The following is a 14,854-nucleotide window of genomic DNA, read 5'->3' as shown; positions in this document are numbered from 1 at the left end:
GCGCAGAGGATCAAAGGCTCGGAAAGCCACACGGGGAGGCAGCGCGCGGCTCCTGCAATGCCTCCGTTCGGAGCAGGGCCTGACTTTTGGCGCCCCTCAACAGAGCACCTCGCTGGTGGGGAGGGGATGCAGGGAGGCCACGGTGGGGTGGCGGGGGAGGACCCACGCCAGCAGCAGCGCGGGGCATCTGCGGGCGGCGCGTCTGGATCCACACCGGCAGCTTCACGAGGCGCCTTGGGGTGGCGCCGCCGGATCCACGCCGGCAGCCGCACGGGGCTCCTGGTGGCGGCGCGCCCGGATCCGCGCCAGTAGCCGCGCGAGGCGCCTGGTGCTATTGGGAGGCGCGCCTGGATTTGCCGAGAAGGAAGGGGCCATTGGGGATCCGCGCATGGGATTCACCGAGACGTGCTCTATGGGGGAGTGGCGAGTTGGATCCGTCAATGGAGGGAGTTGGACGGGCGCTGGGGCGGCACCGGCAGTGAAAGGTGGAGGGTAGGTGGGAGGAGGAAGAAGGTGGGAGGGAGGGGGGTCGGGCCGGTGCAGGGCGCCAGCGCGGCGCCGGAGGAAGGAGGTGGTGTGGCGAGGACGAAGCGGCGGCGCCGAAGGAAGGAGGTGGTGCGGCGGGGCCCGGGCGGCGGCACCGGAGAAGGTGGAGGAGGGCACGGGAGTGGAGGAGGTGGGCGCACGACAGTGGGGGGATTGGGATTTGGTTAGTGGAGAGAGAGGGGCGATTGTTTTTTCGCGTGCTTGCGGTTCGGTTCGGTCTGCACACGCGATTAGATAGGGCGTGACGCAGTTCGTTTTTGTTAGCAAATAAGCGATTCGATGTGCAGAATAAGATTTTAAGGGGTGCTATTAGAATAGATCCACCCTATATATATATATATTATATATATATATATATATATATATATTTACGGGAACATCCAAATCAAAGATGCTATCGCCACTCGCTAGAAAATAATCTCCGGTCTGCACTGGCGTCGTAGAATGTTGAAGTTAAAAATCAACGAGACTTCTTCGTACTTGTAGAAACCTTTGCTTAAAAAAATTCCGCTTGCCACCTACAATCCCGTGGCTGACAACTTCCGTTAGAATATAAGCATTGCAGGTTCTTGTTCTTAAGCAACTAACTGACTGACCCGAGCTCCTCCCTACGGCGTCCTTATTTTACTTCCAGATTTGTCTATTCGCAGCCACAGCAAACACCGGAGCAAAACCAACAAACCACCGAGTTTTGTTTAAAACTGAAAACCAAACATCCAGTCAGTGCCATGCAACAGGCCACGCGATCTTCCACGGAACGTAGTAGTACCACGACAAGCATAATGCAATCAAAACCCAACGCCCATGGCGGGCACGTTCGACGGAAATTTCCATCGACCTTTCATCATCGCGGAGGTGGAGCTACCAGCCGTGCTACGCATCTGTAAATTGCCCGCGAACCAAGCAAGCCTACCACTCTACTACTAGCTAGCTCTGTGTGCAGTACCTCCCGCCCGGCCCCCTTCCAAACTTTGCACCGCCGCGCGGGAGTACGCCCGAACCAGTCCACTCTCCACCCACCGCCAACGCCTCAGCTTTTGTTCTGGCTGCTGCTGCTGCTTTTACCACTCCCCCCACGCCCCCCAACGCCCCAGGAAACCCGTGTCGCGGCCTCCGTGCCGCTCCACCTGCGGCTTTTCCAGCGCGGGCCCCACCCGCGTGCCATGCCCGCCCTACGCCTCGCTCCACAGTCCACACTGCGCCGCACCGTTTCGAAACCGTTCGCGCCGCGCCGCCCCGCTCTATTTATGGGATCCCAGCCCCAGCCCCAGAGCACATCCCCACCGCACTCCACCCACCCCAGCCGGCCTCACCGCGCACCAGGCACGCCGCTCCACCGTGACGATGGCGCCCGTCCGAGCAGCCCTCCTCGCCTTCCTCGTGGCCGCGCTGCTCCCGCTCGCCCTGTCTCGTGGGCAGGGGCGTGGCCCGCATCTGCCGGGGCACGGCCTGGTCCATCGGCACGGGCCTGGCATCGGTCACCACGCCCACGCGCCGCTCGGCGGTGGCGCCTGGGCCTCCGCGCACGCCACCTTCTACGGCGGCGGCGACGCCTCCGGCACCATGGGTACGTGCAGTAAACACCGTCACTCACAGCATTGTAGTACTATTTCTTGGTGCATCTTTTATGCCGTTCGCTGCCGGTGCTTACCGTTTGCGCGTGCGCGTGTGCAGGTGGGGCGTGCGGCTACGGGAACCTCTACAGCACGGGGTACGGCTCGAACACGGCGGCCCTGAGCACGGCGCTCTTCAACAACGGCCTCAGCTGCGGGGCCTGCTTCGAGGTGCGGTGCGACCCGGGCGGCACCGAGGCCGGCGCGCCCCACGCCTGCCTCCCCGGCTCCACCGTGGTGACGGCCACCAACTTCTGCCCGCCCAACTTCGGCGAGTCCTCCGACGCCGGCGGCTGGTGCAACCCTCCCCGCGCCCACTTCGACATGTCCCAGCCCGTCTTCCAGCGCATCGCGCTCTACCGGGCCGGCATTGTCCCCGTCTCCTACCGCAGGTTCGTCCCCTTCTGTCACGCATTACTACCTTTGTCTGCCCTCGAACTGTTCAAGAGAGTTGACACTGACGGTGCCGTGGATCTGCTCGTGCAGGGTGGCGTGCCAGAAGAAGGGCGGCATCCGGTTCACCATCAACGGCCACTCCTACTTCAACCTCGTCCTCGTCACCAACGTGGGCGGCCCCGGCGACGTGCACGCGGTGTCCGTCAAGTCCTCCCGCTCGGCGTGGCAGTCGCTCTCCCGCAACTGGGGGCAGAACTGGCAGAGCAACGCGCTGCTCGACGGGCAGGGCCTCTCCTTCCGCGTGACGGCCGGCAACGGCCAGTCCGTGATCTCCAACAACGCCGTCCCGCGCGGCTGGTCCTTCGGCCAGACCTTCAGCGGCGCCCAGTTCCACTGAGCACCTGCATCATCCATCCGCCGAAGCAGTACTATCTTGTAGTAGTGGTCAGTAGTGGTCGTCGTCAACCTCCCGATTGGAGCGTGCTGGGAAGCGCCATGGTTTTATGGATGGTTCTTCCACAAGCATCCGACGCTCTCTGGGGATCTGAAGTCGTAGCAGGTAGTTAGGCCTAGTATTATCATGGGCTTTTAATTGTCTGGTTAGCGTGAGTGGGTGAGTGAGTGGTAGCTAAAGCCTAAAGCATTTGAACTAGGTTTTGGCTAGGATGGCAGCGGTGGTAAAGGCTGGCTTGATTAACCGACGCCGCCTTGTATCACCCGCCTGTTTAGCGAGTGGGCCTCTTGGGTGGTGGCCTTTGTCTCGTGGATGTTTTGGTGTGGTACTTCTGTGTGGTGTGTGTGCTTGGCTGTGATGTAACCTCAGACCGAGTTAATTTAAGCCTCTGGCTTTTGCATGTTTTACTTCCTACCGTACTGCAATTTTACTCTGTTGAAGATAGTATACTAGTGCTTGCCCCATCTTGCAATTTTACTGCCTGCTGTCTTCAACTCGCAAATGAGCTAACTTTTAAACGGATGCAGATAACTTTTCTGGTCGATTTCTGAACATTTCGGTTTACTCCCATAGTTCAATTGAAGAACCCCCCGATTAAGTAGTTTTTTTTTTTGCGACGAGTAAGTAGTTATCAGTAAGAAGGCCCGCGAGGAGTTCTCCAGACACAAAACGAGAAGTGAGGCTTCCCTCATGAACAATCAACATAAGAGCATCTACCTCAAACGCCCTGTCATGAAATTTTGACATAGACAGACGACAGACGTCTCAAACAGCCGGGCTGACCGACACCTCTTGTATTGTGCGCGACTGCCACATCGGATCCGACCCTACCCAAATATAGGACGGATATAGAGGCATTCGGGCGCGTCTGTCACGTTGGACCCGGGCCAAATATGAGGCGGATAAGGGGCGCCCATGCGCGTCCGCCACGTCGGACCGGACCGGGCCTAAATATGGGACGGATAACGGGGCGCCCGGGTGCGCCAGCCACATTGGACCTGGCCCACCCGCCCCCACATATATTAGATCTTATCCGCTCGCCAGATCAAATCATAGCCACTTCACACTTCACTCCCCTCCACTCCCTCCGTCATCCGAGCTCAAGTCCGGCGATTTTCGGCCCTCTCCGGCATGGTGGGCAGCGGATCTGACTATGACCAATCTGGATCTGTTCACTAGGGTGTCATCTCATGCGGGTTGGAGGAGTCAATGGCAATCCGCATTGCACTCCGCCGCTGCCGGAAGGACAGCTCCTGGCCGACGGACGGATCTGTCCGCCGCGACTCTATAGTGTAGGCTCAACGAGCGCTCGGGTCCTCTAGGGCGGGATCGTCGCGGTCCCGGCAACCGGAAAATATCTCCTTCCCCATCAATGGCCGGGCAGACTATGAATCCCAACGGAAATGGGCAGTCTGCCGTGGAAGGAAAGGATAAGGGCCGCTGAGGCTCGTATCACGACAAAAATGGAGGCGGTGGAGCGTGCGGCTGCAAAGGAAGAAGCCATCCGCGCCCGCATTGTGAAGAAACGGAAGCGAAGGAACACGCGTGCTCTTGTCCGATAGTAGAATCGGGCGGTCCATGTCGTGGTCGGACTGCCACCGAAGGAGGAGGAGGACAGCAACGGCGAGGACACCTTCGACGACGAGTAGATCCGGCTCAATCCGTACCGCGTCTTCGACTGGTACTTCCGTGAGAAGGACGGCAAGGGCACCGGTAAGGGCAAGGGCATCCGTAGATGATCTCCACCATAGCCAAACATGCTCAATTTTGATAGTCTGGTGGCAAGTTTAGTCAGTAGTGATGGAGTAATCGGATGATGTGTGTGCATCACGTAGTTGCATGGGTTTATATGGATTTGAGATATGATAGTTGAGGTGTCCGGATGTGAATTGCATTTTTTGAGGTGTGACCGGTCAGTGTACGCGGACGCGTCCGGATACGTCTGCGGGTGTTTAAGGGGCGGATTTACCCATCACGGTTGTAGATGCTCTAAGACCAACTCCAACGCATCCAACTCCAACGCAGCGATTCAAACGGACATTTGTTTGGGTCGGCCGAGTGGACGACCGTGTTCGTTTGGGTAGTCCCGTTGGGCCAAGTGTTTTTATCCAGATAATCTAAACAGACGAAATGGGGGGGTGCGTTGGAGTTAGCTAAATCTCGGTTGGGTTAGCAAAGGATATTGGTATAGTTTTCATTTATACAATTTCCTCGTTGTACTCCCTCCATTTCATAATATAGTACGTCTGCGCTTTCTAAGATTAAAATTTGACCGTAAATTTAACCAACAAGACCGACTGCAGCGTGAGGCGAAAGTTATATCGCTAAATTCGTATTTTTGATATGAATTCAGTGGTATAATTTTTGCTCCCGCTGCAGTCGGTCTCGTTGGTTAAATTTACGGTCAAACTTGAATCTCGGTAATTGCGGACGCACTACATTATGAAATGGAGGGAGTACCAACAAGCGCGCCCTTGCCGACAAATGCAACATGGAAGATAGTACGTTGATAGCGCACCATTGCCGACGAATGCAACATGGAAGATAGTACGTAGATGATCAACGAAATTAAACGTACATACAGGAAACGGACATAAAAACCCACAAAATCCGGCCCAAAAGAGCATCACAATTCACCCGACGGACATAGTTCTAAACTAAAATTACTAAAAATTGAAATGAAGACGAAGAGGGCCGAGCTTCTTCAACACTGGCGCGGTTGTAGCCGTCCGTCTAGGCATCAGCGGCAAGAGGGGGAGGAGGGTGGTCGTCAGAGTCGTTAGTGACGTCGAAATTTTAAGATGAGGACAACATTAAGCGGTCCATCCTCCGCACGGCGTGGTTCTGCTGCCTCACGAGCTTTTGCCGCTCTCACGACCGCCATCGCCTCCTTATCTGATTGCTCGATACCTAGTCGGAGGGCCTTGGCATCTTCCGACGAAACCGGCACACGTCTATCTTTGCCGTCGTCAGTGATCAGCTGTAGACGGTCGCGAGGAGCTTATACTCATCAGGCAAAGCCGACAGTTCACGTCGACGGCGGGAGGATAGTGCAACGCTTTTGACATCGCAACCCTCTCCCTTGCCCGCTGCCTCTCGCGGTGGGCGTCATGCACCTCCGGTTCGGGTGTCCATGTTTGCGGTGTCAATGACGCAGGCACAAGCACCGACCGATGCCCTAGAGGAGTAGCGGCCGGACGATTAGGAGGGCAAGTGTCCAACGGCGTGGAGCGGTCCGACCTTGCGGTGTTGTGCATGTTGCGGGTGTTGGAAATATGCCCTAGAGGCAATAATAAAATGGTTATTAATATATTTCCTTGTTCATGATAATTGTCTATTGTTCATGTTATAATTGTGTTATCCGAAAATCGTAATACATGTGTGTATATATAGACCACTACATGTCCCTAGTGAGCCTCTAGTTGACTAGCTCGTTAATCAATAGATGATTACGGTTTCCTGACCATGGACATTGGATGTCATTGATAACGGGATCACATCATTGGGAGAATGATGTGATGGACAAGACCCAATCCTAAGCATAGCACAAGATCATGTAGTTCGTTTGCTAGAGCTTTTCTAATGTCAAGTATCATTTCCTTAGACCATGAGATCGTGTAATTCCCGGATACCGTAGGAGTGCTTTGGGTGTACCAAACATCATAACGTAAATGGGTGGCTATAAAGATATACTACATGTATCTCCGAAAGTGTCTGTTGAGTTGATACGGATCGAGACTGGGATTTGTCACTCCGTATGACGGAGAGGTATCTCTTGGCCCACTCGGTAATGCATCATCATAATGAGCTCAATGTGTCCAAGTGGTTGGTCACGGGATCATGCATTACGGTACGAGTAAAGTGACTTGCCGGTAACGAGATTGAACGAGGTATTGGGATACCGACGATCGAATCTCGGGCAAGTAACGTACTGATTGACAAAAGAAATTGTATATAGGATTACTTGAATCCTCGACATCGCGGTTCATTCGATGAGATCATCGTGGAACATGTGGGAGCCAACATGGGTATCCAGATCCCGCTGTTGGTTATTGGCCGGAGAGCTATCTCGGTCATGTCTGCGTGATTCCCGAACCCGTAGGATCTACACACTTAAGGTTCGATGACGCCAGGGTTATTAGGAAGACTTGTATGTGATTACCGAATGTTGTTCGGAGTCCCGGATGAGATCCCGGACGTCACGAGGGGTTCCGGAATGGTCCGGAGGTGAAGATTTATATATGGGAAGTTGTCATACGGTCACCGGAAAAGTTTGGGGGCATATCGATATTGTACCGGGGCCACCGGAGGGGTTCCGAGGGTCCACCGGGAGGGGCAACCTCTCTTGGAGGGCCTCATGGGCCGTAGTGGGCAGGGAACCAGCCCTTGGAGGGCTGGGCGCATCCCCCCTTGGGCCCATGCACCTAGGGTTGGCGGGAAACCCTAGAGGGGGCGCCCCCCTTGCTTGGGGGGCAAGCCCCCTCCCCTTGGCCGCCGCCCCCCTCTAGATCTCACCTAGAGGGGGACGGCCCCCTTTCCCCTTCCCCTATAAATAGAGGGGCGAGGGGAGGGCTGCACACCACATCCAAGGCGCAGCCCCTCCCCTCCCCAACACCTCTCCTCCTCCGTTAAGAGCTTGGCGAAGCCCTGCCGGAGTACTGCCTCTCCATCAGGACCACACCGTCGTGCTGTTGTTGGAGCTCTCTTCCTCAACCTCTCCCTCCTCCTTGCTGGATTAAGGCGCGGGAGACGTCTCCGCTCCGTACGTGTGTTGAACGCGGAGGTGCCGTCCGTTCGGCGCTAGGATCATCGGTGATTTGGATCACGACGAGTACGACTCCATCAGCCCCGTTCTCTTGAACACTTCCGCTCGCGATCTACAAGTGTATGTAGATGCACTCCTCTCTCTCTCTCGTTGCTAGACAACTCCATAGATTGATCTTGGTGATGCGTAGAAAATTTTAAATTTCTGCTACGATCCCCAGTAGTGGCATCATGAGCTAGGTCTATGCGTAGTTTCTATGCACGAGTAGAACACAATTTTGTTGTGGGCGTAGATTTTGTCAATTTACTTGCCACTACTAGTCTTATCTTGTTTCGGCAGCATCGTGGGATGAAGCGGCCCGGACCGACCTTACACGTACGCTTACATGAGACAGGTTCCACCGACTGACATGCACTAGTTGCATAAGGTGGCTAGCGGGTGTCTGTCTCTCCCACCTTAGTCGGATCGGATTCGATGAAAAGGGTCCTTATGAAGGGTAAATAGAAATTGGAATATCACGTTGTGGCTTTGACGTAGGTAAGAAACATTATTGCTAGAACCCTATTGCATCCACGTAAAACATGCGACAATAATTAGAGGACGTCTAACTTTTTTTGCAGCATATGCCTTGTGATGTGATATGGCCAAAAGGATGTGACGAATGGTATATATGTGATGTATGAGACTGATCATGTTCTTGTAATAGGAATCATGACTTGCATGTCGATGAGTATGACAACCGGCAGGAGCCATAGGAGTTGTCTTAATTATTGTATGACCTGCGTGTCATTGAATAACTCCATGTAATTACTTTACTTTATTGCTAAACCGTTAGCCATAGTAGTAGAAGTAATCGTTAGCGTGATAACTTCATGAAGACACGATGATGGAGATCATGATGATGGAGATCATGGTGTCATGCCGGTGACGATGATGATCATGGCGCCCCGAAGATGGAGATCAAAAGGAGCAAAATGATATTGGCCATATCATGTCACTATTTGATTGCATGTGATGTTTATCATGTTTTTGCATCTTATTTGCTTAGAACGATGGTAGTAAATAAGATGATCCCTCATAATAATTTCAAGAAAGTGTTCCCCCTAATCGTACGTCGTTGCGAAAGTTCGTTGTTTCGAAGCACCACGTGATGATCGGGTGTGATAGATTTGTTGGGTTTCGTAGTAATTTCAAAAAATTTCCTACGCGCACACAGGATCATGTGATGCATAGCAACGAGAGGAGAGTGTTGTCTACGTACCCAACGCAAACCGACTGCGGAAGCAATGACACGACGTAGAGGAAGTAGTCGTACGTCTTCACGATCCAACCGATCAAGCACCGAAACTACGGCACCTCCGAGTTCGAGCACACGTTCAGCTCGATGACGATCCCCGGACTCCGATCCAGCAAAGTGTCGGGGAAGAGTTTCGTCAGCACGATGGCGTGGTGACGATCTTGATGAACTACAGCAGCAGGGCTTCGCCTAAACTCCGCTACAGTATTATCGAGGAATATGGTGGCAGGGGGCACCGCACACGGCTAAGGAATCGATCACGTGGATCAACTTGTGTCAACTTGTGTGTTTAGAGGTGCCCCTGCCTCCGTATATAAAGGAGCCAAGGGGGGAGGAGGCGCCGGCCAGGATGAGGTGGCGCAGGAGGAGTCCTACTCCTACCGGGAGTAGGACTCCCCTCCAATCCTATTCCAACTAGGATTCCCAAGGGGGAAAGAGGGAGAGGGGTGGCCGGCCACCTCTCCTAGTCCTACTAGGACTAGGGGAAGGGGGGAGGCGTGCAGCCCCCTTGGGCTGCCCCTTTCTCCTTTCCACTAAGGCCCATGATGGCCCATATGGCTCCCGGGGGGTTCCGGTAACCTCCCGGTAACCCGGTAAAATCCCGATTTCACCCGGAACACTTCCGATGTCCAAACATAGACTTCCAATATATCAATCTTTATGTCTCGACCATTTCGAGACTCCTCGTCATGTCCGTGATCACATCCGGGACTCCGAACAACCTTTGGTACATCAAAATGCATAAACTCATAATATAACTGTCATCGTAACCTTAAGCGTGCGGACCCTACGGGTTCGAGAACAATGTAGACATGACCGAGACACGTCTCCGGTCAATAACCAATAGCGGGACCTGGATGCCCATATTGGCTCCTACATATTCTACGAAGATCTTTATCGGTCAGACCGCATAACAACATACGTTGTTCCCTTTGTCATCGGTATGTTACTTGCCCGAGATTCGATCATCGGTATCCAATACCTAGTTCAATCTCGTTACCGGCAAGTCTCTTTACTCGTTCTGTAATACATCATCTCACAACTAACATATTAGTTGTAATGCTTGCAAGGCTTATGTGATGTGTATTACCGAGAGGGCCCAGAGATACCTCTCCGACAATCGGAGTGACAAATCCTAATCTCGAAATACGCCAACCCAACATCGACCATTGGAGACACCTGTAGTACTCCTTTATAATCACCCATTTACGTTGTGACGTTTGGTAGTACCCAAACTGTTCCTCCGGTAAACGGGAGTTGCATAATCTCATAGTCGTAGGAACATGTATAAGTCATGAAGAAAGCAATAGCAACATACTAAACGATCAGGTGCTAAGCTAATGGAATGGGTCATGTCAATCAGATCATTCTACTAATGATGTGACCTCGTTAATCAAATAACAACTCATTGTTCATGGTTAGGAAACATAACCATCTTTGATTAACGAGCTAGTCAAGTAGAGGCATACTAGTGACACTCTGTTTGTCTATGTATTCACACATGTATTATGTTTCCGGAAAATACAATTCTAGCATGAATAATAAACATTTATCATGATTATAAGGAAATAAATAATAACTTTATTATTGCCTCTAGGGCATATTTCCTTCAGTCTCCCACTTGCACTAGAGTCAATAATCTAGATTACACTGTAATGAATCTAACACCCATGGAGCTTTGGTGCTGATCATGTTTTGCTCGTGGAAGAGGCTTAGTCAACGGGTCTGCAATATTCAGATCCGTATGTATCTTGCAAATCTCTATGTCTCCCACCTGGACTAGATCCCGGATGGAGTTGAAGCGTCTCTTGATGTGTTTGGTCCTTTTGTGAAATTTGGATTCCTTTGCCAAGGCAATTGCACCAGTATTGTCACAAAAGATTTTCATTGGACCCGATGCACTAGGTATGACACCTAGATCGGATATGAACTCCTTCATCCAGACTCCTTCATTTGCTGCTTCCGAAGCAGCTATGTATTCCGCTTCACATGTAGATCCCGCTACGATGCTTTGTTTAGAACTGCACCAACTGACAGCTCCACCGTTTAATGTAAACACGTATCCGGTTTGCGATTTAGAATCGTCCGGATCAGTGTCAAAGCTTGCATCAACGTAACCTTTTACGATGAGCTCTTTGTCATTTCCATATACGAGAAACATATCCTTAGTCCTTTTCAGGTATTTCAGGATGTTCTTGACCGCTGTCCAGTGATCCATTCCTGGATTACTTTGGTACCTCCCTGCTAAACTTATAGCAAGGCACACATCAGGTCTGGTACACAGCATTGCATACATGATAGAGCCTATGGCTGATGCATAGGGAACATCTTTCATATTCTCTCTATCTTCTGCAGTGGTCGGGCATTGAGTCTTACTCAATTTCACACCTTGTAACACAGGCAAGAACCCTTTCTTTGCTTGATCCATTTTGAATTTCTTCAAAATTTTGTCAAGGTATGTGCTTTGTGAAAGTCCAATTAAGCGTCTTGATCTGTCTCTATAGATCTTAATGCCTAATATGTAAGCAGCTTCACCGAGGTCTTTCATTGAAAAACTTTTATTCAAGTATCCCTTTATGCTATCTAGAAATTCTATATCATTTCCAATCAGTAATATGTCATCCACATATAATATCAGAAATGCTACAGAGCTCCCACTCACTTTCTTGTAAATACAGGCTTCTCCAAAAGTCTGTATAAAACCAAATGCTTTGATCACACTATCAAAACGTTTATTCCAACTCCGAGAGGCTTGCACCAGTCCATAAATGGATCGCTGGAGCTTGCACACTTTGTTAGCTCCCTTTGGATCGACAAAACCTTCTGGTTGCATCATATACAACTCTTCTTCCAGGAATCCATTCAGGAATGCAGTTTTGACATCCATTTGCCAAATTTCATAATCATAAAATGCGGCAATTGCTAACATGATTCGGACGGACTTAAGCATCGCTACGGGTGAGAAGGTCTCATCGTAGTCAATTCCTTGAACTTGCCGAAAACCTTTTGCGACAAGTCGAGCTTTGTAGACAGTAACATTACCATCAGCGTCAGTCTTCTTCTTAAAGATCCATTTATTCTCAATCGCTTGCCGATCATCGGGCAAGTCAACCAAATTCCATACTTTGTTCTCATACATGGATCCCATCTCAGATTTCATGGCTTCTAGCCACTTTGCGGAATCTGGGCTCACCATCGCTTCTTCATAGTTCGTAGGTTCATCATGATCTAGTAGCATGACCTCCAGAACAGGATTACCGTACCACTCTGGTGCGGATCTTACTCTGGTTGATCTACGAAGTTCAGTAGTATCTTGATCTGAAGTTTCATGATCATTATCATTGGCTTCCTCACTAACTGGTGTAGGTGTCACTGAAACAGTTTTCTGTGATGAACTACTTTCCAGTAAGGGAGCAGGTACAGTTACCTCGTCAAGTTCTACTTTCCTCCCACTCACTTCTTTCGAGAGAAACTCCTTCTCTAGAAATGATCCATTCTTAGCAACAAATGTTTTGCCTTCGGATCTGTGATAGAAGGTGTACCCAACAGTTTCCTTTGGGTATCCTATGAATACACATTTCTCCGATTTGGGTTCGAGCTTATCAGGTTGAAGCTTTTTCACATAAGCATCGCAGCCCCAAACTTTAAAAAACGACAACTTTGGTTTCTTGCCAAACCATAGTTCATAAGGCGTCGTCTCAACGGATTTTGATGGTGCCCTATTTAACGTGAATGCGGCCGTCTCTAAAGCATATCCCCAAAATGATAGCGGTAAATCTGTAAGAGACATCATAGATCGCACCATATCTAGTAAAGTACGATTACGACGTTCGGACACACCATTACGCTGTGGTGTTCCGGGGGGCGTGAGTTGCGAAACTATTCCACAGTTTTTCAAATGTACACCAAACTCGTAACTCAAATATTCTCCTCCACGATCAGATCGTAGAAACTTTATTTTCTTGTTACGATGATTTTCAACTTCACTCTAAAATTCTTTGAACTTTTCAAATGTTTCAGACTTATGCTTCATTAAGTAGATATATTCATATCTGCTCAAATCATCTGTGAAGGTGAGAAAATAACGATATCCGCCACGAGCCTCAATATTCATCGGACCACATACATCGGTATGTATGATTTCCAACAAATCTGTTGCTCTCTCCATAGTACCGGAGAACGGTGTTTTAGTCATCTTGCCCATGAGGCACGGTTCGCAAGTACCAAGTGATTCATAATCAAGTGGTTCCAAAAGTCCATTAGTATGGAGTTTCTTCATGCGTTTTACACCGATATGACCTAAACGACAGTGCCACAAATAAGTTGCACTTTCATTATCAACTCTGTATCTTTTGGTTTCAACATTATGAATATGTGTATTACTACTATCGAGATTTAGTAAGAATAGACCACTCTTCAAGGGTGCATGACCATAAAAGATATTACTCATATAAATAGAACAACCATTATTCTCTGATTTAAATGAATAACCGTCTCGCATTAAACAAGATCCAGATATAATGTTCATGCTCAACACTGGCACCAAATAACAATTATTTAGGTCTAATATTAATCCCGAAGGTAGATGTAGAGGTAGCGTGCCGACCGCGATCACATCGACTTTGGAACCGTTTCCCACGCGCATCGTCACCTCGTCCTTTGCCAGTGCCCGCTTATTCTGTAGTCCCTGTTTCGAGTTGCAAATATTAGCAACAAAACCAGTATCAAATACCCAGGTGCTACTGCGAGCATTGGTAATGTACACATCAATAACATGTATATCACATATACCTTTGTTCACCTTGCCATCCTTCTTATCCGCCAAATACTTGGGGCAGTTCCGCTTCCAGTGACCAGTCTGCTTGCAGTAGAAGCACTCAGTTTCAGGCTTAGGTCTAGACTTGGGTTTCTTCTCTTGAGCAACAACTTGCTTACCGTTCTTTTTGAAGTTCCCCTTTTTCTTCCCTTTGCCCTTTTTCTTGAAACTAGTGGTCTTGTTAACCATCAACACTTGATGCTCCTTCTTGATTTCTACCTCCGCAGCTTTTAGCATTGCGAAGAGCTCGGGAATAGTCTTGTTCATCCCTTGCATATTATAGTTCATCACGAAGCTCTTGTAGCTTGGTGGCAGTGATTGGAGAATTCTGTCAATGACGCAATCATCTGGAAGATTAACTCCCAATTGAATCAAGTGATTATTATACCCAGACATTTTGAGTATATGCTCACTGACAGAACTGTTCTCTTCCATCTTGCAGCTATAGAACTTATTGGAGACTTCATATCTCTCAATCCGGGCATTTGCTTGAAATATTAACTTCAACTCCTGGAACATCTCATATGCTCCATGACGTTCAAAACGTCGTTGAAGTCCCGATTCTAAGCCGTAAAGCATGGCACACTGAACTATCGAGTAGTCATCAGCTTTGCTCTGCCAGACGTTCATAACATCTGGCGTTGCTCCAGCAGCAGGCCTGGCACCCAGCGGTGCTTCCAGGACGTAATTCTTCTGTGCAGCAATGAGGATAATCCTCAAGTTACGGACCCAGTCCGTGTAATCGCTACCATCATCTTTCAACTTTGCTTTCTCAAGGAACGCATTAAAATTTAACGGAACAACAGCACGAGCCATCTATCTACAATCAACATAAACAAGCAAGATACTATCAGGGACTAAGTTCATGATAAATTTTAAGTTCAATTAATCATATTATTAAAGAACTCCCACTTAGATAGACATCCCTCTAATCCTCTAAGTGATCACGTGATCCAAATCAACTAAA

General features: G+C 49.8%; 1 protein-coding gene across 1 annotated transcript; it reads left to right on the top strand.

Annotated features, from left to right (window-relative positions):
- The first annotated feature begins 1,817 nt into the window (after positions 1-1,817).
- LOC119323048 (expansin-A5-like) lies at positions 1,818-3,089 on the top strand. Its single transcript, XM_037596627.1, has 3 exons — positions 1,818-2,113; positions 2,221-2,551; positions 2,646-3,089. The coding sequence occupies exons 1-3, from the start codon at positions 1,891-1,893 to the stop codon at positions 2,950-2,952; spliced, it is 861 nt and encodes a 286-aa protein (XP_037452524.1). The 5' UTR covers positions 1,818-1,890; the 3' UTR covers positions 2,953-3,089.
- The last annotated feature ends 11,765 nt before the right edge of the window (positions 3,090-14,854 follow it).

This window comes from Triticum dicoccoides, chromosome 6B, assembly GCF_002162155.2.
Source record: "Triticum dicoccoides isolate Atlit2015 ecotype Zavitan chromosome 6B, WEW_v2.0, whole genome shotgun sequence".
NCBI lineage: Eukaryota > Viridiplantae > Streptophyta > Magnoliopsida > Poales > Poaceae > Triticum > Triticum dicoccoides.
This window is presented reverse-complemented; position numbering and strand designations above follow the sequence as displayed.

Coding starts and splice junctions, on each gene's coding strand:
- LOC119323048 (XM_037596627.1), top strand. CDS start 1,891: ATGGCGCCCGTCCGAGCAGCCCTCCTCGCCTTCCTCGTGGCCGCGCTG. Junction 2,114..2,220: donor CGACGCCTCCGGCACCATGG/GTACGTGCAGTA, acceptor GCGCGTGTGCAG/GTGGGGCGTGCGGCTACGGG. Junction 2,552..2,645: donor GTCCCCGTCTCCTACCGCAG/GTTCGTCCCCTT, acceptor CTGCTCGTGCAG/GGTGGCGTGCCAGAAGAAGG.